This window comes from Penicillium maclennaniae, assembly GCF_028827695.1.
Source record: "Penicillium maclennaniae strain IBT 15551 chromosome Unknown utg000008l:1.0-3552695.0:1.0-3555053.0, whole genome shotgun sequence".
Lineage (NCBI taxonomy): Eukaryota > Fungi > Ascomycota > Eurotiomycetes > Eurotiales > Aspergillaceae > Penicillium > Penicillium maclennaniae.
This window is the reverse complement of record NW_026623220.1, coordinates 1,954,381-1,976,096: the sequence shown is the minus strand read 5'-3', so window position 1 is coordinate 1,976,096 and position 21,716 is coordinate 1,954,381. Positions and strand designations below refer to the sequence as shown.

Sequence of the window (21,716 nt, the reverse complement as noted above, 5' to 3'; positions counted from 1 at the left end):
TACTCGAGAGACTAATACCGGCCCAGAGGAGTGCAATTATCTGGCCAGCGACCAAGTTTTCAAAATTTTGGTTGGCTTTGGCTCGCTCCTCGCCATCGCATCGATTTTACTTCTGGAGAACTGCGACAAGACGATGCGGACCGTGATCCTGGTAAAATATATCACTCTCAATTCCCCTTACTGAGTGGCTTCAGTGCTCCTATGAGAATGGCTCTGGGACTTAAGTCGTTATAACGCAAAGATAGGACACTGGAGCATTTGGAAGCCGCAAACGAGTCTGGGAGAGATGGACAGGAACGGAGCTACACACGAAGTCTGTGGTATGCAATCTAAGTCACAGGAGAAGTTGACTGGGTCCCTATTTAGTGGAGTGGCACCGAAGACAAGTGCAGAGGAGGAGTGGCTTAGGTTGGCGCACGCTTATTGTAGCAATCCAAAATGGACAGCCGTCGTTCAAAAGGACAAGTTAATGAAGAGAGATAGGCACACAACGGTCCCAGCGACTTCATCAACAAGGTGAAGATGCCCCTGCTACTATTCCTGTTTGTCGTGAGACTGGCTAGAGAAGCTCGGGTGTCATTATAGCTTATCCATGATGATAACTTACGTATGATGTAGAGAAAAGATCAAATTGGAACTAATTGACGTGTATAAAGAGTCAAATATGAAGAGGAATAGGGATGCCATCAAGAAGACACGGGTTCTTGCTGAATTCATCGCTCCATATAGTTTCCTGTGAGTTTTATGTCCCAGATCATAGATTCTTGCCGATGACGGTGGATATTTCGATTGTCGAAGAGTCTTGCGAGAAGCCGCATCAGCGCACTCAAGGTGCGTACCTCATGCTCGGTGCGCTCTGTCATTTGCAAGGCTTTTGAGATAAATGGCGGCGCATAGGAAAATAAAAAAGCAGCTTGACCGTCATCTCCGACCGGTCTTAGTGTTTCTACCAAAATCTGCTACGGTTCCGGAGCTAAGCCTTCAAATACCTGCATAAAGAAATCGGCAATTTTCGCATTCACCACTTTTTCCATCGTTAGAAGTCGAGTACAGCGGTATGATTTCTTTCAGGGAGATTTTTGCACGTAACGAATCAAGCGGCGATTTGTTACTAGTCCTGTTTGGGCTGGCTGTCGTAAGGGACTAAGCCTATTTCGAAACGTCAATCCGGGGATGTTGACTCGACTACATATACTTCCACCTCACTTCTCGCTTCCCACTTCTCTCTTCTTCAACAATCTCATCTCTCTGCTTCCCTCAATTACTCATTCGCAAACTTATACTTTCTTCTCTCTATATTTCCACTTCTTTCACGAGGAGTCTTTCCATCTTACTTCGATTTACTGAACATCAAAATGCCTTCTCCAACCGAGCACTCGAAGCGCAAATGCACAAGTCTCTCCCAAGTCTTCGAAGGTCTTCAGATCGAACCCACTTCTCCCTCTCCACAAATAAACATACCATCTACCAGCTTGTACCTTGCCAAGACCTTACGCCAATACATGCGGTCAACTCTTCACACTGGCAGCGGAACTGTCTCTCCTCGCAGTCTGCATGGTGTTCAAGCTCAATTCAAAGTTGCGATGGATGATTCCTACGACTACAATATTGGCGCAAACGACTTTGACCCTGACACCATCTTTCCCGAGATCATCACACTCGGAAATCAACTCTCTACGGTCCTTCAAAACCAGCTCACATCCGACCAAGAGACTGCCCTCGAAGATCACATCCTACATTGCCTTGCTGATATGGTCTATGGTTCTAACATGATCGAGCGCGTTGGAAATGGTTACGACATCACACTCAAGCTCTGCATGGCAATCTTCCGCGGCGAGGAAATACCAGAAGACATTGGAGAAACCGAAGAAGAATTCTTAGAGTTGAAAGGGAATCTTCTACGCAAAAACCTCCCAGCAAACACCCTAGCGATTTTAAAGAGTCGCCGCGAAATTGTGCAACATGCCAAGGCTGCCTCCTACATCATTAGTCAACTTTGCGTCCATGACCAAGATCTCAGCGAAGAGATCATTCTTCAAACCCATCAAATCCTCACCTACAAAGTTGACGCCGGAAACACACCCTGGAAAGAATACAGTGGTGTCTATCGTACGGATGAAGTCTGCGCTGGCCTGCACCAATTCCCTCATCACATCATGGTGCCCAACAAAATGAAGGCCATGATCCGCGAACTCGATTCAGACCTCAATAAAGCCATCAGCAAAGGCACAATTGACCCTATCGCCATTGCATCCAAGTATACACATATCTTTGTCAATATTCATCCTTTCATCGACGGCAACGGACGTATGTGTCGTTTGATCCTGAACTCCATACTCCTCAAGCTAGGCAATTTTCTTGTGTGTATCGGTGACGAGGAAGAGGACCGCTCTCTTTATCTTGATATCGCTTGTAATGCAGGTGCACTCGAAGATACGTGGGGAGATCTCGACGAAGAGGAGAGACCAGTTATGCATAAGGAGCTGGCAAGTTTTGTCATGTCGCATGTTGAGAAGAGTATGCGCAAGCTGGTTACTACTATGCTTCGGTAGAGTTTCTGAATCGGAGTTTCGGATTCTTGAACTGGATTATTTCTATCTATGGGTGAAGTGTTTGCTGTACATGAGACCTGGCCAGTTTCATGATTTTCTATGTACCCTGGGGACCGAGGCCAAGCTTCGCGGTCGTGTTCTTAGCCATTATTCAACGTCCCCTCTATTTACACGATATCACATACTGTGCTTAACTTTATCTCGTTTTCCATCGTAATCGATTATTATTTGACTCCCGCTACCAGTCGCTGAGCGTGCCCGTGCGTGGTCATATGTAGCCTTTGGTTAGTCCCCCTTTACCTTCGCCCCTCTACCCTGTACCGCGCAGGTGAGAGAATATTTCAGTCAATCCGCATTACCAGGGTCCTCAGCTACGCAGCTACGCTACTCCTTGCCTCTCGATTGACTCGCATCTTCGCTGTTCTCCTCCACGTGTTAATCGGAGAGAAGCCGATAATTTTGAGCTCCTCTGTCCTCCGATGACTAGTCCAAATTCCTTTCCTAGCTCCCATATGTAACACAAGTCTATCGTTTCTGAATTTTATCGAAGCCATGCAGTCTTGCCGACTGCGAATTTGAACGATGTGCCTCTTGCAGTTCCCGTCGAGTTCGTATCAAATTATCGAGGAAACACATCATTTCACCCTTGCCGAAGAATCGCATCTTCAGGCTGACTACAGTAAGTAGAGACTATATAGAAGATCCTGAGACGGATCTGCAATTTGGAGCCTCCAATTTCGGCGGTCAAAATCGGCGAGAATCGGGAATATAGACCCACGCTGGAGTTCCAGGTCAGATATGGTTACGAAGCACCCAGCCTTGAAGTAATTTTCTATGTTGTTTTGTTGGTTTTCTCAGCTGCCAGGCATCCGATAAAAAGTCATTTCCTGCGTGGTAGGCAGAGATGTCTGCGATATAGACTAATTGGCTCATTGCCACATGATTAGTTATCCAGAGGGATCTTGGATGCCGGATCGCATCGCAAGGTCAAACCGCGTGTTTCTTACTGCATACCTGTATGCACCGCGAAGTCATACTGCAATGCATGGCCCATGAACCAAATCGCATTCAGGTCTGCTCCATGTCAGACCACTATCGAACGCCCATCCCTGACTGAAGGAAAGTTTCCAGGACCTTGTTTTCCGCGAAAGTATTCAAAGTTTCTTTCCCTACTTTTGAGGTCTTGAGTCACGCAGGACGTTCTCAGGTAATGGGTAGAGCAATATGAATCTAGACAGCTCGACTTGCGGTTTACTTTGCGCATCGATAAATGGTCTGCCATAATTCCCTTATAGACAATAAGTGCGTCTACCATATGATGCAAAGATTTCTATGAGGTTGGCATTCTGTTGCTTGGTCCTCTGTAAATCCACCTTTGTTGACTAACCGAACGAGGCAAAGGATCGCCCCAGGACCACATCTCTCGTTCGAGATTAGAACATGTCACATAGATAGCGCATCGCATCGTCTTTGTGCAACCTCGTCTATTAAAATAATGTTCATGCGAGATGAGCTCGTTGGAAATGCCGTAATGTTTTGCCCGAGAACGCGAATCAGTGGAATTCTTATTCTCTTGAACCAGGGACGATTTCCGTGAATATTCATGATGCAACGCTCGCTATATTCACTGGCTTCGATCATGTGTGACGTAGTCGGTGAGTCGCAGTGTATTATCATCTCATTTTTGGATTAAATTAGCCCGAGCGCCATTTTGGGGTAAGTAAGGCACTGCATCAGGTATTAACTGATGCGCACACACGAATTCCCTCAATGCTCAATTCTTGTACAATGACGCAGAGTCTTGCTGCCGATTATCTGCACGTCTGGCTACGGCGATTTATACTCAGCCAGCCAACTAGCCATCCATCAAGGCTTCCATGTAGCTGCTGTAGAGCGCAGATCACTTGCTGATGTGGCCGAGCTGAAATGCATCGTATCATGACGATCCACTACCCGAACAGGAACTGCGGTACTGGAGAAAATGTTACACAGCAGTTGTGAAGCTGCATAAACATTGGAGGCTTCTGGAAACGGACGGAGGGGATGGCCGCTGTTCAGCTTCGCGTCCTATATAAAGCGATGAAAGGAACATTGTTCGTTGAAGCTTCGTTCTTTGCGGACTTGAAAAAAACCATATCTTCGACTCTGTTCTCTCAATTCCCCCTTGGCAACTACACTATGTCTGCAGCACCTAAAGGCGTGGCCTATCTCAGCCTTAGCAGTTTGACGACACACGATTTCAATCCCCGAGATGCCGAGCAATTCAGCAGTCATTTATCGTCGAAATAGGGCTCAATCACTGTGACCTCGGGTTGCGCCCAAAGGGATGGACCCATCCGCGCTATAATGAGCAAAACGATGGCTTTCCGTACTACCAATAGACAGTCATGTACGGTCGCGATGCGCAGCATATCAGTCGAGCTCGCCGAATCTGTGCCGACTGGTCCAAGCACAAGAAGCCAACCGAGGCGGGACTGCTGCCCATTCCAATGCCCCGTGGCGACGAGCGCTACTTTTGGATAGATATGACCTTCGCTATCCGAGGCATCTACTTTCCTCGATGCCCGCTGGCCCTCCGCCCTACAGAGACCTCTGCACGTACGTCCGTCTCGACTTCAAAAATCGCAACCTGGAAATTCCCTTCGCGCGACCATACAGCCTGAATAAAGCGCCCTCTATCTACCATGAAGAGATGAAATATCAGATTGAAAAGACTCGCCCGGCGCTTGGCCCTGACCAGACCTTAATTTCGATCGGCAAAGACGACGCGGCAAAGTATGGTACGGTTGACGGCCAGTCCGAGGAGTTGAAGGGCTTGTACCTCCACCCCTACCTGAGAGGGACTCCAACCTACAGCGCCGACATTCGAGGTAAAAGTGACGACTCTGACTTTTTCAAAAGCAATGATGCGCAGACCCAGAAATGCAAGAAGATGATGGAGTCGTGGCTGGCTGCTGGTGACAAGGTACCAGCAACGAAGGAACAAGAAGCAAATATCCAGAAAATGAAAGACTTTGCGAGCAAGAACGGCTTGACGAGAACTCACGACCATGCCCGATTAGATTTTGCGGACATCAAAGGCGACCCCGCCAAAAAGAGCGAATTCGAGCATATCATCGACGCGATCAGGGACAATATAAGCTTCGATCTTCACGTACAGCCCTTGTCCGAGCCAGTGACCAAGCCAGTGCCCAACCCATTCGAGAATAAATGTAACTGGGCCCAACAGGATGTAGATGTTATTAACATGATCAAATATGCAAAGAAAGAGGAAAGCTCTTATCTCTTTGGCGAAAGGCGACTATATCTGCCCCCTCTCGGTGGTAATGACCTCACCGGATCATGCCCCGGATGCCCTGATCGGCGGGACACTGCAATTTGACACAACAACCGAATGGGGCCTTGATTTCCATTCCCAAGTGACCCTGGGATTCGACGTCAAGAGCCTCCAGACACTACTCGCCATTCCATCGGCGTATCGCCGGCCAGAGTCAGAAGACAAGGATGGCATGCCGAGCCCCTTGGACGTCTACAAGCAGAACCTAGTGTTAGCGTTCGGCGCGGAAGACATCAATGTTAAGGATTCTACCAAGAAGGAAGGGTACAACTGGGAATGCAGCATGAACGAGGCGATCAATTACACCACCATTGACAAGGTGGAGTTCGGTCTGAATATGCAATATGTTCCTGCCGATCGTTCAATTTGGGAACAGATTGCCAACTTTGCAATCCAAGCCATCGCAGTTTTTGCAGACCTGATCCCAGGCATTGGACCTTTCTTATCAGTAGCTATTTATATTGGTGGCAACTGCCTTCTCGATGCCAGCTGGGGGGAAAATTGGGACAACAGTGCTCCGGCTGTCATCGCATGCATGGTCTCAAGCCGAGCAAACCTTAGGAAGTGGACTGTACGCAGTGCTAACAAAATCAACATGCTTCGCATTGACGCGTAGACTTAAGTACTTTTATTTTTATCTTTATTTTTTCTCTTGGCAGGGACTAAGGGAGGTGAAGCTTTTTCATATGCAAAGTTTTACCCGGTACATTTTGTGTCCACGACAAAGCGGTATTCAACATGCTGCTGTGGTTCAATTAGCTTTTCGTTGAGATAAACATCCAAATAGCATCGTATTGGCTCCAAGGATAGCTGGGCCAAATCTAAAGAGAAGCACCTTCCGCTTTAGAGATTCCGAAGAATCTTATTTGAATTCAGTGATTGACCGTATGAGAGTTCTCCGTGGACTGTCAGCCTGAGAAGGCTTCCAGGTGTGAGAACACCCGAGGCGTGATTGGTCTCGCAAGATCCAGGGAAAATAAAATTCCGTACCTTCATGAGCAAAATTGGTAATACCTTCAATGGGACACAGTTACAACCTCATTCGGTGTATGTTGAGTAATTCTTTAGGGTATCAGTGAGAAAAGCGCGCCAGACACCAGGGCGGGTCACAAATCTCCCATTTATAGTTGTGTGAAAATACTACCAACAATAATAAATATCTGTTCCTCTAAAAACGATTCTTCCAAACTTCAAACGTCTTCATAATGCGCTATTACTATATCAATTCGTGAAATAATCACCCATATGGTCGATTAGGCCGTACCATGTCCGTTGCATGTGCCTGGTGCAACAACTTCTCTTCGGAGTTCGACACACTCCAACATCCACATCAGTGCCTGCTGTGATTTTCGTTGTATTCTGAGGCCATGTCACAGAGTGGCGTGACCAGTTATTGCGTAGCTCGTCCAGCTCATGGTTGGAGGCATTCCGTTGGTGATGCAGGGAGGTGGAATTCTCGAACAAAAGCTCTACATGGTCGTGATTTGGCAAGCCAGGGATTTGCCTTACTCGGATCTTCGCCATTTGCAAAAAGGTTCTGCGGCTGTCGATGCCGCCGCTAGTGTTCGCCAAGACATCGAATGATGGTTGAGAGTTCTTCGAGAGTGTGATTATCTCGGCAACCGTGCCCCAGCTGCTTGATGTGCGTCTTTTACAAACGATATATATGATATGGGCGGTAGCCATGAGAAGGTGGGCCAAGAGGACTGCAATTGCAAGATAAGCTGCCAGAGACCGTTTGAATGAAAATCCGCTTATCTGCATGCTTGCTTCGATCTTTGTGAGACTTTCGGGACTAACGTCAGGGATGTCCAAAGCAAGCTCATTCCCCAAGATTCGGTTCTCAAAGTCAGGCAATAGATTGTAATTCGCTAGCGGCCATTGAGACTGTGGTCCTGAAGTATTGAATACCCGATAACTTCCGGTGCGGCTGAGACCATCCACAATTACGCTGCAAAGAATGGCTTCGATGAGCGCAAGCTTGTCTAGGCTTCCGGGATTTTGAAAGAGCCAGTCCGCGATGATTGTATCAGGAGAAGAGCCCAAGCCAGCATTGAGGAATATACTTTCAATCGTAGATGCTTGCCAGGAGGCGATGTCGGGCGGGGCAGTCGAGGGCGTCAGGAGTCTGAGCCAGTCATCGCCTAGAGATATTCGACCATTAGTGGCGGCCTGGTCTGTGGCGGACCACGCAGGCGTACGATCGTCGTATTGAATGTCCCATGGATACCATCCGGTCCAGAAATTGTATTCGTTGATGAATACAGTTGCTGGGACCCATCCAGCTTGAACCGTACAGCCGACCACTGCTCTGGAGGTCTGTTCAGAGTTCCACGGTGTCTCAAACACCCCTCCGATACTTGCTGCACCAAATTTTGCTGGAAGATGGACCCAGTGGAAACGCAGATGATTGACAGCAGTTTGATTCAAACTTTGCAAAGCAAGTGGTAAACTTTGGGCGAAGTTGAATCGACCATTGAGGGATGGGAAGTTCACCGTGTTGTCTGAGGCCAGCAACTCTTGCGGGTTTGCGCATCTGACAACGCTGATCCCATTCCTGAACTTGGCAGAAACAATGCGATCATCAACTTGATCAGAAGACATGCCTCTTTGGGCGGTCAAAACCTTCCACCAGTCGGTCGCTAGCCTTTGCAAGATTACCGTAGTTGCTGCATGTGGTTGTGTGAGCGTTGTTGCACCAGCTTCGCTATCTCTACTATTTCCGAGCGCATAGAGAGGGGGGATTTGAGACGAGGGACTGGTCACTAGCCAGTAGAAGTTCGAGCCGGAGAGATCCTTTGCATATGAACGAAGTCTCTCCGCGCGAAAATTGGTGGAGTTCACAGTCCCCCAGTGATTCCAAAGGGATTGAAAACCACCTGCCGGACAAACTCCTAGATGAATAGAGTCATTGCGGTTGCACAACAGCCCAAGCTCGGACATATCTCCCGATAAGTCATCCGGCCAGAAATCGCCCGCGGATCCATTGAGGTAGAACTGAGTGCCCCCAGCTGCCCAACCTTGGGACTTGGGTACAAGTAGCACAGCACTGGCGGGTCCAGCAAGTGCAGCTATGAGCCCAGCCGCCACTATGACCGTGACAAACATGATTTTTCTGGGTTTATTGCCATGACCACCTATGTATGTTAAAGTGCCATAGAACCCTTTGCTGAAGAAAAATTCGAGATTATTGAAAGTCAGGCCTGAACCTATCAGTCCGAGGGGGAAGTCCATCTCCAAAAAGCAATTCTTCTCGGACAAAATGGAAGACAATCAGGCCAAGACTAGCCACAATCATGATCTCATGGGCTTTGGCGGCCAATTGAAGGAACATGAGGTTTATGGTCTCCGACTTCACCGGCGACATTAGATCGGCTCCTAGGTATAGACCATTGAGGTCCAGCGTTATTATAGCGATTGTGACCAGGATAGTGACGAAGTGGCACATGCAGCGTCGAAGTGCTACGGGTATCGATTCTGTGATGATGACTTTCTCGGGCTCTTCTGTTCCATCCTTGAGCCTGCTGGGAAGGCGAGCATCGGCACTTTGTTTTTTGAACACATCGCGTATCCACATCCTTGTTGACGGTCGATAAAAAGTGAGAACCAGGATCACTCCAGAAACAATTCTTTGTGTAAATTGGAAGTGAGCACACAACGCACGATGGTGCAAATAATGATTGGAAAATCAAACTGGGCGAGTAACACTCCATTTTCGAGCCCCAATCTGAAGCGCCTTGCGTGCAAATTATAGACTCCGTGCTAGAAGGGACAGCAGATAAGTTACCGCCCAATTGTCAGAGCTTTAGGAGGTTGCAATAGCTATCCACATGGTCGACCAACCAACGCAACTACTGGCGCGCTATAGTGCTTCCAAATATAATCCTGAGACACCCTAGCGTATGCAATTTGTATCTTTGCCTAGGTCTGTCATCGTGCGGGAGTCCCCATGTGTGGCTCTGATCTAGCCGGGAACCTATTCAGGGTCATGCATGTGGAGCACAGGCAAAGGCGGTTAGAAACTCTTTACGGTTGGTCGAAGAGATTTAATAGTGGGCACCCAGCTGGCGGGGACCCAGAAAAAGTTGACGGGGACGTTAATAGTTGGGCGGTAAAAGTTGCCCGGAGTTTGGCAACTCCATTAGTCAGCAAGATACGCGATCAGTCAGGGACCGAAGCGACAGCCAACGTTCCCCTCCCGTACATGCGTTTCACCCAAACGAATGGAAGTGGGATGGCTGATCCCTCGCGTCGCTTTCGCTTCGGCAGATTCTCTCTCTCGACCACAGGCCTTTTGTTTTGCACCTTCTGCTTCCTTTACCTTCTCTCCATCCGCTACTATCATTACGCCAGCTATCGAGATCCCACATCTTATTTCTTTGACCCCCTCCGTGCCTACGAGCGGCGATATTCATCCACCAGAATTGCAGAGGCAGAAAGGTTTCTCAAAGATGCTAGCGAACTTAGTAAACCAACATTGCCTGAGACTTGGCCTCCTTTGATATGTGTTGGAATAGCAACTGTCCCTCGGAGGGGAGAGCAATACGTGGGCTTGACAGTGGCGTCTCTTCTGGCCGATCTTAATGAGTCGGAGAGGAGCAGCATTTTTCTCAATCTTCTCATCGGCAACACGGAGGCATCGAAACATCCAATCTATTCAGAAAAGTGGATTGAAACGTTGCCCGACCGCGTACTGACATACCGACAAGACGATCCCAACTTTGAACGCATAAAACAATGGGAGGAAGATGGTTGGTATCGAAATAAGACGATTTACGACTATACATACTTGATGAAGGATTGCTACGATACAGGCGCTGAGTACGTGGCGATGATTGAGGATGATACTTTGGCGGTGAAGGGCTGGCTCCCATCCGCCTTACAGGCTCTTGATATTGTCAAGCACCGGACCGCAAATAAGAATTGGATATATATGCGACTCTTTTATGTCGATGACCTCCTTGGATGGAATTCAGAAGAGTGGCCGAGATATTTAGCCTGGTCGTTTACGATCTGGGCATTACTTACAGGGATGATGGTAGCCGCCAGAAAAGTACTCAGGAACGAGCTGAAGACTATATCAATTAGCGCCATTTGGATCACATCGTGCATTTTTATCCCCGCAACCATTGCGCTCCATTTCATGGCGGGACGACACACCATGTGGCCCATGTCCCCTGGCGTCCATGAAATGAACAAATACGGATGCTGCTCACAAGGCCTCGTTTTTCCTCGTTCCATCATACCTCAATTTCTTGAGCGGACAGACTTGACGACCGATTGGCTGGTAGACATGATGGTGGAGAAGATAGCAGATCGCGAGGGTTGGACACGCTGGGCGGTGATCCCGCCCCTACTGCAGCATATCGGAGCTACTAGTTCCAAGGGATATGGTTTTGATGACTCGGCGAGGACCCTCTGGAACTTCAGGTTTGAAGAATATGCCTTCTAGTCATTTTCCGGGGCCGCCAAAGTATTGTATTCTACCTATCGATTCTAATGCGTGACAGCTTTGGCATGATTAGCATATTAATTTCCAAATAGTAATTGCTGTAGCTCATCAGTTGCACTTGAGGACATGCACGGATGTGAAACGGTCGGGTCAATAAAGAATTCCGCGAATCCAGTGATGTTGTTGAGCCATTCATGTGTGACACGCATGGACGACGAAACTTATAAGAAGGGTATAGGTCCATTCTTGCAGAAACAAGGGAGAAATCGCGAATCTCAAAGGCCAGATTGGCAGAAATATCATCAATGTTATTCGTTCCTTGACGTTATAGAATTGACAATAGAAGATAAAGAAGGTAGGGCAGGGAAAATGTCACTCAATGCATAGTCAAACGCGCCGTCTTAGAGCACCACACTGCGAATAACTGCTAGTTACACAGCCTCCATCCACTGTAGTGTGGAGCTGAATTTGGAATGGAACCATACTTTCCAATGGAGACCACAACTTTGATCGTGTAACAGAAATCTAACAAGGCCCCGTGCGGGCAATAAAAGTATTCCGCGGCATATGCTGCTTTGTATTTTGAATTTTGAAGCTAAGAAGCTTCTCATGAAAAGAAAAGGCTCTAATATTTAACTAGTCTCTCAATTGTGTAAAAGAATAACTCAGGGGCTAGATGTCAGAAAGAGGAAAATCTGAACATGCGATCCAGCAGGATAATATAAGCGAGCATGCTCAAATTGCGGAAGATAGACTCACATCCACGGCCATCCCGAGCGAATATGCGGATGTGGATCATGATCTCGTCAAGGCGATTGGCTTTTTGTTCCTAGATCCCTCTTTTTCATCGTACTATTGACGCCCGGTGGATCCAGGTCGTGGGTTCCTTAGTAGGTTGAGGTGCTAGGGTCAAAATACCCGGCGGGAGTATTTAGGGGAAGATGCACCGCGTCTACAATTTTACATACTTCATTGAATTAATTCTATTCTCCAATTACCCATCATGGTAGCTCTCAGCTTCGCCCTCGCAGTCGGTCTTCTATCCGGTCATGTCTCTGCCAACTCCCTCGGGTCGAGCTCATTGGCGGCAAGTAGCCAAGCTCACACACCTGTAGTGAGCTGCCGGACAAAGCTAGGCACAAACTCGTTGGCATCAGTGCCTACAACGACTATCACTCGTCGCATTCATGACCCGAGCCCAGTGGTGGTCTTAAGTACAACTCGGGACACTGTGACGTTTACCCCGGTGCTGACAGTCACCGGGACGGAGTACGAGACGTCTACTGTCACTTCTACAACAGACGCTATCACCGATACCTTCTCAACTACTTCCACTGAATTTGACACGGCGACAGTGACTATCACGCCCGATCCAAGTACCTTGACGGTCTTCGCGACCGTGTCGACGACGATTACACAAACCTCGACAATCGCTACCTCGCCAGGCTTTATTCCCATTGCTGATACCCTACCTACCGGTACGGCAAATAAGCGATCTTTAGTGGAGGAGGACTGCTCTCCTGGGCTAGATGATTACGAGTATCCCGAAGAAGTAGTCTGCCACGAGAAGATTATCCTCAAGACGACAACAGTCTCAACAGTGACGGGATCTCCTCTTACTATGACCGCCGCGGCGTCGACCTCAACGGTGATTATCACCAACACTATCACTACTAGCTCAGTGATTGTTCCTTCGGATGTATCCACCACATTGAGCTACAGCACCACCTCTACTATTACCGAGACATCTTCAGCTCCCGCCGAAACGAGCATTGTCACAGCAACCACGACCGTCACCGGCGCTGTTACTACGACTTCCGCTTACGCAGCATGTGCGACCAACAATATCGCTGGCAGCCCGCTTTCTTCGGAATTTGGCTCTTTTGCGGGAAAATATGTTTACGCGCTTGAGTTCACTCATATTCCCGGTGAAACTCTTACTGTCGGCGACACTGATTCTGGGTATGACTGCTGCGCTTCCTGTCTCGAAAGCTCTACCTGCGCAATGAGCTATTACTACTCTACATCAGCGGTCGCATATTGCTATTTGATCCACTCGACAGCATGCTCAGTGGGTTCTACTTATGGCACGGCATACCTTGCCGATGGTCAAAGCTATGTACAACTGTTCAACGGCAACTGTGGCACCATCAAGGGTGAGCTTTCTGGATAGTGTAATTGGTTCATAGTAATCTACTTTTGTTCAACTCAAGAAAATCTGGGTGCATAAAAAACGTGAATTCATGAAAAGATAGCTTAGCGTGGTCGATCTTCCCCTTGTCGAAATATTTTTTATCCAAGTATTATGATCCGCTTATTGCGGATACTTGCATGAGCTCTGATATGTTCCATCTGGTGCATGACGTGACAATTCAGCTGCATTGAATATATGGCGAGATCAAATTAGATCAGCTGTAATGTTGAGTCACGCAGGCATCATCGCACATGAACCCAAAATTGCCTGGTGTAATGCGTCTTTGCAAAATGGTAAAGAGACTCCTCAAGAGACCTAGTAGAACATGTAGTTCCTCCTTCCATCGATTGATTACACTTTTCCATCGAAGTATCCTATGAATTTAGAGCCGTTCTGAATGACTTACATTGCTTTGACCTTCACGAACCGCCATTGATAGATCTGCCGTAGGTTCGCCTGTTGAGAGTTCCTAAGAAAACTTATTGGACCAGTCAATGCATCCTTCGATTGGTAGCTACGCATGGCCTTCACGGTCACAAAAAGGATGTATGAGCAGTCAAGTGTGTTCAGTCTGAGTGAAGAGAGCTTCACACATTGCAGCCTCAGTAAATCAATTGAACTACTCTTGGACCATCATTCACGTCAAAGGCTACATTTATCTATTACAGAAGCTTGCTACTGCTCGCATTAAACCGGAACCGACGATGACCGCGATTGGATGCCTCAATTTCATGAACTGACTTAGGACGACCTGGAGTCCTCGGCCGTGATCAATATCAACACTAAGTGACTCTTCTTATGGATTTCTACACGACTCTCGTATATTTAGCACCATTGATCAACGTTAGTCTTTCGTATTAAGTAATTGATATCGTCTCGAATCGTTCTATTGAGGGTCATTGGAGGGTGAACAAAGGCCTCAATTGTCGCATCCTTTGCTGTGCCTTATATGTTTGTCACATCTGCATGTTCATCCTCCTGTCATGAATTGTCTATAGATGGATTATATAATATCCGAATTCCTTCCCAATTTCCATGATAAGGTGACCGCTTCCCGCATTTGGCAGATGCATTGGGTCACATGACCGAGCTTATCGATATCTAATCGCAGCTTCAAAAAAATTTTGGATGCTCGAGAGTCCGCGATAGAACACTATCCCACACCTTCAATCTTCTCTCAACACCCCTAAGACATTCATTCTGGGACTTGATGGGATTTTTTTACACTCTGATCTGAACTTCCACATCTAAGCCCTGCTTGGCTTCCCCTGACATTGAAAACAAACCACATTCAGTCTCCTCCCCACCAAATCTGCGGGGTATCAGTTGGGCACCGCACCGCCGACTTTCAACCCCATTAAAGGAGAAAAGACATCGTGTCTTTCCCAACCACAGAATCCAAAATGAGCGTACAATCAACACTCGCCCCGCCGGCTAATGACCGCGCCTCCTTTCTCGACCTTGGTATCACGCTCGCTTTGAACAACTGGCCCGCGCTCACACTCGCCGTGCAGTCAAACTGGGGTGGCCCTACCTCCAATGACAAGCGCGCTTGGCTCTGCGGTGCCATCTCCGAGATGCTGAGCGACCGGCCGGAGACTGATGCCGAGGATCTAGAGGACGTCTTGATTCAGGTCATGAACGACGAGTTCGACGTTGTCATTGACGACGAGAGCGCTGCGATCGTGGCGACTGAGATCATGGAGATGAAGCAACATACAGATCGCGATAACTTCGCTGAAATCCAGGCAATGTGGGAGGTGTACCAGCGCAAGAGCCAGGAGAAGTCTGCTTCTGCAGCCATGTTTAAGAAGGTTGATGCTCAGGACGAGGATCAGGAGACTGATGAGGAGAGTGACGAGGAGGATGACGTTGAGATGGGCGATGCCCCTGCTTTGGTGCGTGCGCCGAGGGAGAAGGCTGAGCCTGAGATTGATGATGATGGATTCACCATGGTTAAGAAGAAGAGGTGAATCTTGCACAGGTGCCTGGCTGTCTGGGAAGTTGGGGCTTTTTTGGCTTTATTCTGGGGCTAAGTGAATACATCAATATGATACCTTTTTTAACATACATAGACGAAGTGATCTTGAATTGAAGGAAACAAGAAAGTTGTCCGGCTAAAGGAACTTGGTTCCAAGGCTCGTTTTGTTGACTCGGTCCTTCTCAACTTCAAGGGGTCTTTTCATACGGGCAGACTGCGACACATGTTTGAAACGTATGAAACCAGAAGAATCAACTACAAAAATTTACGCAGCAGCGGAAGAAGCCTCTACGAGAGAGCAAGGATGGACAGCGTACAAAATTCATCATCATCAGTTGAGGTGAGCTGTGGCGTATCATCGCTAAGCCACAGTTTACCCATCTATCTACCCTCTTGTCTAGAGGTTCCACTCAATCCCCACCCGAATTTTTAGCGATGGGCTGAGAAATGACCATCAGCAGCATGGGATATCTTTTAGGCTTTCATTTTGCATCGTTTATTCCATTATGCGTCCCGGTAGTTATTTAAGCCTCGTTCTCCGGGAGGCAGAGTTTAGTGATCATACCAATGGCAATGGTTTGTCCCTGTGAATCGTTAGTACTTCACCCCAGATTTCTAGAGCTCAAGACGATGTACATACCTTATCGCGCAAGGTGAATCGTCCCATGGATTCATTGAAGGTGAACTCTTCGACACAGACAGCTCCAGCGGTGCTAGTGACCTCAAGACGGGCAATGATGGTCTGACCCTTGTTGACGAACGCCGGAGGGCGCTTGCTCTTGCGACCAGTACCGGGTTCAAGTTTGTGGAGAAGCTGAGCGAAAGTAACTTCCTCAACAGCAGAGTGAACGTGCATCACACAGTTGAAACCGGCGGTAAGAATGCTCTGCAGATCCAGAATACGGATCTTGGCCTCGAAAGCGCTCACACAGTGAACGGGGCGCTTTGGCGAGCAGAGCACGAAGCCGGGAAGGAAATCCTCTTCTTCGACACCACGCAGACGCAAGCGAACCTGGTCACCGCAAGTGGCGGTCGCAATCTCATCTTCGGTCTCACCGTAGAGAGCAGCAACCGAAACCTCGGTCTTGTTGGGCATCATGATATAGTTGCCGTTCTTCTTGATTACACCGGATTCAATACGTCCCTCACACATCGTACCCATGTCACGGTACTTGGAGCTGATAGGCATCATGAATGGAGCGTTGATCTTACGCTCAGGGAGCTTGAAATCGGTCAAATACTCAAGCAGAGAGGGGCCGTTGTACCAGGGGCAGACATCCTGCGGGACACGGTCCTTGATGCCCAGTGTACGTTGCGCGGAGATGGGCATGCAAAGGATGTCATCCTTCTTGTAGCCAAGAGCTTCCAAAAATTTGATGACCTTGATTGTGCACTCATCGAAACGCGCCTTGCTCCACTCAACAGTGGGATCATCCATCTTATTGACAACAATGACCAGCTTCTGGACACCGCTGTTTCGGGCAAGCAGAGCGTGTTCACGGGTCTGGCCACCCTTCTCGAAACCAGTTTCGTACTCACCCTTACGGGCAGAGATGACAAGGCAGCCAAGGTCGGCCTGGGAGGCACCACCAATCATGTGGGGAACATAGGACTTGTGTCCAGGAGCATCCAGAATCGAGAATTGACGCTCGATAGCACCATCAGGGTGAGGGATTTGGACACTGAAGTGTGCTCTTCCTACTTCCTTTAGAAATAATCAGCTATCAATTCAAATAGTCAAGCAATGCAATTCCATGTCCTTTGCTGGATTTGAGCAAGCAGACAGTGAGTACTTACGACGGTCTTTCCCTTGGCTCGCTCCTCGTTGGTAAGATCCAGAGCCCAAGACATATACCAGGTCTCACGACCGGCTTCCTTGGCCTCTCTCTTGTATTTTTCCATCGTACGGTCATCCACCATGCCGGTGCAATACAACAGAGACCCACCCAGGGTGGACTTTCCAGCATCAACGTGACCGATGAAGACAACGTTCACGTGCTCACGCTTCTCACCATAGATTTCCTTCAAGGTGGCATCATCGACATCGGCCTGCTGTGCCTTGGCGACTGCATCGGCAGCACGGGCAGCTTTAGCGGCCTCGACACCAGTGCGAGCGGGACTGGAGCGACCAGTAGGGCTGGACCGACCGGACGGAGTAGGCGAAGACTGGCCAGAAGCCACAGCCTTGGAGTCCGTGGTCTTGTCGATGGCCTTAGCAGCGGTCACCTTGGCACCCGCTTCGGCGGCCGCGGTACCCATGGAATCACCCTTGCTGGTCTCATCTGAAGCCTTCGCGGGGGCGGGGTTACCAATGGATAGGACCTTGGTCTTAGGTGTAGAGGTGGTGGAGGAGGAAGCCCCAATCGAAAGGACCTTGGTCTTGGGGGCAGTGGTAGAGGAGGACGCTCCGATGGACAGGACCTTAGCCTTGGGTGGGGCGTCGGAAGCAGGGGCAGGCTGTTGGGGAGCAACGGGTGCATTCTGACGAGGCTGCTGCTGGAAGCCACCGGGCTGCTGGTTGTATGCGCCATACTGGTTGTAGTTGCCGGGTTGCTGGTTGTATGCGCCGTACTGACCATAGGCCTGCTGTTGCTGCTGGGGGTGGCCATAGCCCTGCTGTTGGCCGTACTGGGCATAAGGGTAGCCACCGTACTGCTGGTACTGCTGTCCAGGTACGAAGGAGGAAGCTCCAGGAGTGAAGGACGCGGCACCAGGCTGGAAGCTCGCTGCACCAGGCGTGAAGGTGGGAATCTGGCCTTGAGGGCGACCCTGGTTCAGGTTAACACCCTCGGTCTGTCTCGAGAGTTCGTCCTCCCATGATTCAGGAGTTTGGTTCGACATCGTGGAGGGAATCCGAGGCGCAATCAACGAGATAGCGCGGGCGACACGAGAGTCGGGGGTGTAAGTCAAACAATGAGGGGCCAGCGTTTTTTGATTTTGCGCAGGTGACTCAGCACCCCCGCGATGAGGATGTCACGTGGACTGTATGCAAATTGATAGAGACGCGGCTTTTGCTTCTTACTTTATTTGATTTTACGGCCTGAATTGTTATACTCGCTGAGCTCTTCTTATTACTCAGGAAGTGGCAAATTACTGATCTCCCAATATGTCCAGAATTTCCGGCCCACGCGTTGGGCTCGAATGCTCATCTCCGTTGTACGATAGCCGATAGAGACCATGACTTTTTCGGCCGGCAGAAAGTCTTCTATTATGGATCATGTATCATGTTCTGATCGTTTGGAATCTCATTGGCCATCAATTGACCATAAAGTACGGATAAATTGAGATATTTGCAGAGATGCTTAAAATGATGTCTTCTTGGGTCAACATGAAGTTACTGAAAGAAACCTATGTATCTAAAAGCACTGTGGAAATGCTTCGATCCAATTGAGAGGAATGAGTTTGTTGATGATTCCGTGCTTAAGGTGCTCTCTGTGTCTTCGTATATCAAGGACTATGTCATGGTTTTGAATTTTATTTACTCGAGACTTTCAGTGACTAGAGACTTGATTTTGGTGGAAGTGCAAGGTGGTCAGTAAGGCGGTGAATATTGAATGAGATGGAAACTTCCATGGTAAACACAGTCACTAACTTAACGTTGGGCAGGACCTTCACTATCGATAAGCGCCCCTCCATTACACTCTTTATTGCTCAGGGGCAGATCTCAGCCCAGCCACTCTCTTCGGAGAATATCATTCGACAAGATGGAGGTGTTTTTGACGCGCGTATGTTCATTGCGTCATTACAGAATTGGATGCGATCAATTGCTAACATTACGGACAGCTGACGCAGCAGGCAATGAATTATGCCATTCGGTAAGGCAATTAGCTCTGGAGAATGTAAATTTTGGCTAAGGCTTTTGACCCAGCTCGGGCATTGCAATTACCGCAAGCTACGCTATACGCCAGTCCTCGCGTTTGCTCAAAGTACGCATTGTTGAAGGCCCAACGCGAAGTACACGCACACCAAGCTGACCTTGTCGCTCAGAATGTAGACAGCGAAGATCGTGATGAGCTTCTCTCTTTACAGCAGCGCTTGGAAAGCAAGATTCAGGTCAGCACAGACCCTTGATCTCGAGGACTTAACTACACCTCTGGCTAACTTTGAAAATAGGTCATTTCTCCATCAATTGACATGATTGAATTGATGTGAGTACTCAAACCTCAATTATAATCATCTCTATAGATTCTAACAAATATCTAGCGCTGCGCGAGGCAATACGTCACTTGAATCAGCCGTTACTCTCACAAAATCCCTTCGATGGGAAATTCAGGCCCTTGGGCAGCGATTAGCTAAAGCCGCTTCATCCGAAGAAGTCTCACGCAAGGGCCCCAAATCATCCCGAGACCAGGCGGTCATAGATGCCCAAGTCAAGACCATCATCAAAGACATCAAGAGGCTTCTGACTCGGATCGAGGATGCAGTGCCTCTGATGAACTTGGCCATCACTACCTCTGGTGCCAAGCTATCTACCAATTTGCCATCGACCGTGTCACCATCTCGTCTTCTCCAAGCGAGCACTTTTTTGACTGCTGGCGATACTCAATATTCAATGTCGGATTCTCACGCCGTTCAGATAGGACCGACATTCACCCTTTCGATGTACATGTTATTTGCAGGCCACGTACGCCCTCATGACCAGGAGTCTGTTCGTGAGGCCACATGGAAAGAGGTTATGCACAAAGCACGCTTGAAGCTTCGGCGGGTCCCAATGAAGTTATACTACTCTGACGATCGATCCAAGTCAGCAGAGCTTCCCGGACCTGCGGGCACTGATGAGTATGCCTATCAAGTTCTCATCATCGAGGACTTTGATGACGGAAGAGTTCACTCCTTTGAAGAGGGCGAACCACAGCCCCAAGCCTGCGAAGGTGTCGCAAGCGCTGGTATACGTGAGATTCTTCCAATCCACCAAATCTCAAAGATCTTCTACGCAGACACAGGCAGGATCCTGAATATCAGTACAGAGGGAGAAACAAACAACCCTGTGCTACTTCTCAAGAGAGACTTGAATGCTCTCCCCCTCGTCGTATGATGGAACGTGAAGATTCTGAAGACGACTTCGCACCCGACCCGGAAGAGGAAGGTCCAGAGCAAGACGAAGAGCAGGCGTTACTTGACGCACAATTGCATGGCGGTGACGGCTCAGCTCACCAGAGCTTCGGCTCCCTACACGAAGACTCCATTCCCGAGGAATGGCGACTTCCTCCTGGTCTCGATCCAGAATGGATCGCATTTGAAGTCTACAACGAGGATGAAACCTCTGATACCGAGTCTGAAGTAGACAACTCGACAACAGAAAACACGGTCGACAAGATGGCCAAACTATCTCTCAAAGACAGAAGCTATACCCAATATCCATCGCCGTTCGGACCTACCTCTTCCGCACAACCTGCAGCCACCACAACTGTCACCAACCCGCTATTCGAAAATATCCGCACATCACTTTCTCTCCTCGAAACTCTCCTGCGACTAACATCTCTCCAGCAATTCCAACAACAATCCCACCTCTCCATCAGCGATGAACTTCTGAACTTTTTCTTGGAGGAATCATCTACCACCGGCGCCGGTGGCGACGAACAACACCGCCAACGCCTCCGCCACGAAGCACGCCGCCGCGTCGGATGGGATCCTTACGATGAAAGCCCCGTCAAGCACCGTGGTGAAGATTATCAATACGGTTGGGAAGCAGGTAGTCCCTCTGGGTATCCACGAGAAGGCGAAGAGCCATACTCACCCGGAGGCATGTCGCGTGGATTCCAACTTCGATCGCGGGAAAGCACACCGGAAACTCCACAGCGTCGAGGCTCGCCTGGGAGGAGAGGCCCGAGTGGGTTACGGGGCATGACGCCTGCGTATTCAGATGATTCAGAACTGGGCCAGAGTTCGCCGCTTGCTAGGAAGGGCGGTGCTTTGAGAGATGGAGGTGCTGGTTCTGGGATTACGGAATAACATGCACACAGCCCCATGATGATGATGATGATGATGATGACGATGATGATCTTGTATAACTAGCGAAATGTCATGAATCTAGAGTTTGAGTTTTTACGTTCAGAATTTTGAAGAGAGACGAAGTCTCATGCATAAAGCATCACCTTCGGTTTCGTTAAAAGCTACGGGTATATCAAGTTGAAGTACCCGAGGAGCAGCTGCAAAGATGATACGCAGAAAAGTGTATCAATGCCAAGGGATATGTAAAT

At 48.7% G+C, this 21,716-nt stretch overlaps 9 protein-coding genes across 9 annotated transcripts; 7 read left to right on the top strand and 2 right to left on the bottom strand.

Annotated features, from left to right (window-relative positions):
- Positions 1-1,355: 1,355 nt before the first annotated feature.
- On the top strand, positions 1,356-2,552 carry N7477_009719 (Fic family protein; the record flags this gene model as incomplete). The annotated part of the gene is made up of 1 exon (XM_056971380.1): positions 1,356-2,552. One exon carries the CDS (start codon positions 1,356-1,358, stop codon positions 2,550-2,552), a length of 1,197 nt encoding a protein of 398 aa, XP_056818359.1.
- Positions 2,553-5,112: 2,560 nt separating this feature from the next.
- On the top strand, positions 5,113-5,788 carry N7477_009718 (uncharacterized protein; the record flags this gene model as incomplete). The annotated part of the gene is made up of 2 exons (XM_056971379.1): positions 5,113-5,717; positions 5,782-5,788. 2 exons carry the CDS (start codon positions 5,113-5,115, stop codon positions 5,786-5,788), a joined length of 612 nt encoding a protein of 203 aa, XP_056818358.1.
- Positions 5,789-5,878: 90 nt separating this feature from the next.
- Positions 5,879-6,505, top strand: N7477_009717 (uncharacterized protein; the record flags this gene model as incomplete). Its single annotated transcript, XM_056971378.1, has 1 exon — positions 5,879-6,505. The coding sequence occupies one exon, from the start codon at positions 5,879-5,881 to the stop codon at positions 6,503-6,505; it is 627 nt and encodes a 208-aa protein (XP_056818357.1).
- Positions 6,506-7,110: 605 nt separating this feature from the next.
- N7477_009716 (uncharacterized protein) lies at positions 7,111-8,997 on the bottom strand (the record flags this gene model as incomplete). Its single annotated transcript, XM_056971377.1, has 1 exon — positions 7,111-8,997. The coding sequence occupies one exon, from the start codon at positions 8,995-8,997 to the stop codon at positions 7,111-7,113; it is 1,887 nt and encodes a 628-aa protein (XP_056818356.1).
- Positions 8,998-10,093: 1,096 nt separating this feature from the next.
- On the top strand, positions 10,094-11,341 carry N7477_009715 (uncharacterized protein; the record flags this gene model as incomplete). The annotated part of the gene is made up of 1 exon (XM_056971376.1): positions 10,094-11,341. One exon carries the CDS (start codon positions 10,094-10,096, stop codon positions 11,339-11,341), a length of 1,248 nt encoding a protein of 415 aa, XP_056818355.1.
- Positions 11,342-12,344: 1,003 nt separating this feature from the next.
- On the top strand, positions 12,345-13,514 carry N7477_009714 (uncharacterized protein; the record flags this gene model as incomplete). The annotated part of the gene is made up of 1 exon (XM_056971375.1): positions 12,345-13,514. One exon carries the CDS (start codon positions 12,345-12,347, stop codon positions 13,512-13,514), a length of 1,170 nt encoding a protein of 389 aa, XP_056818354.1.
- A 1,424-nt stretch (positions 13,515-14,938) lies between these two features.
- N7477_009713 (pre-rRNA-processing TSR2 family protein) lies at positions 14,939-15,508 on the top strand (the record flags this gene model as incomplete). The annotated part of the gene is made up of 1 exon (XM_056971374.1): positions 14,939-15,508. The coding sequence occupies one exon, from the start codon at positions 14,939-14,941 to the stop codon at positions 15,506-15,508; it is 570 nt and encodes a 189-aa protein (XP_056818353.1).
- Positions 15,509-16,040: 532 nt separating this feature from the next.
- N7477_009712 (translation termination factor GTPase eRF3) lies at positions 16,041-18,357 on the bottom strand (the record flags this gene model as incomplete). The annotated part of the gene is made up of 3 exons (XM_056971373.1): positions 16,041-16,100; positions 16,157-17,221; positions 17,314-18,357. The coding sequence occupies 3 exons, from the start codon at positions 18,355-18,357 to the stop codon at positions 16,041-16,043; spliced, it is 2,169 nt and encodes a 722-aa protein (XP_056818352.1).
- Positions 18,358-19,220: 863 nt separating this feature from the next.
- Positions 19,221-21,468, top strand: N7477_009711 (RanGTP-binding protein; the record flags this gene model as incomplete). The annotated part of the gene is made up of 7 exons (XM_056971372.1): positions 19,221-19,241; positions 19,300-19,331; positions 19,385-19,442; positions 19,504-19,569; positions 19,630-19,664; positions 19,720-20,477; positions 20,519-21,468. 7 exons carry the CDS (start codon positions 19,221-19,223, stop codon positions 21,466-21,468), a joined length of 1,920 nt encoding a protein of 639 aa, XP_056818351.1.
- Positions 21,469-21,716: the final 248 nt, after the last annotated feature.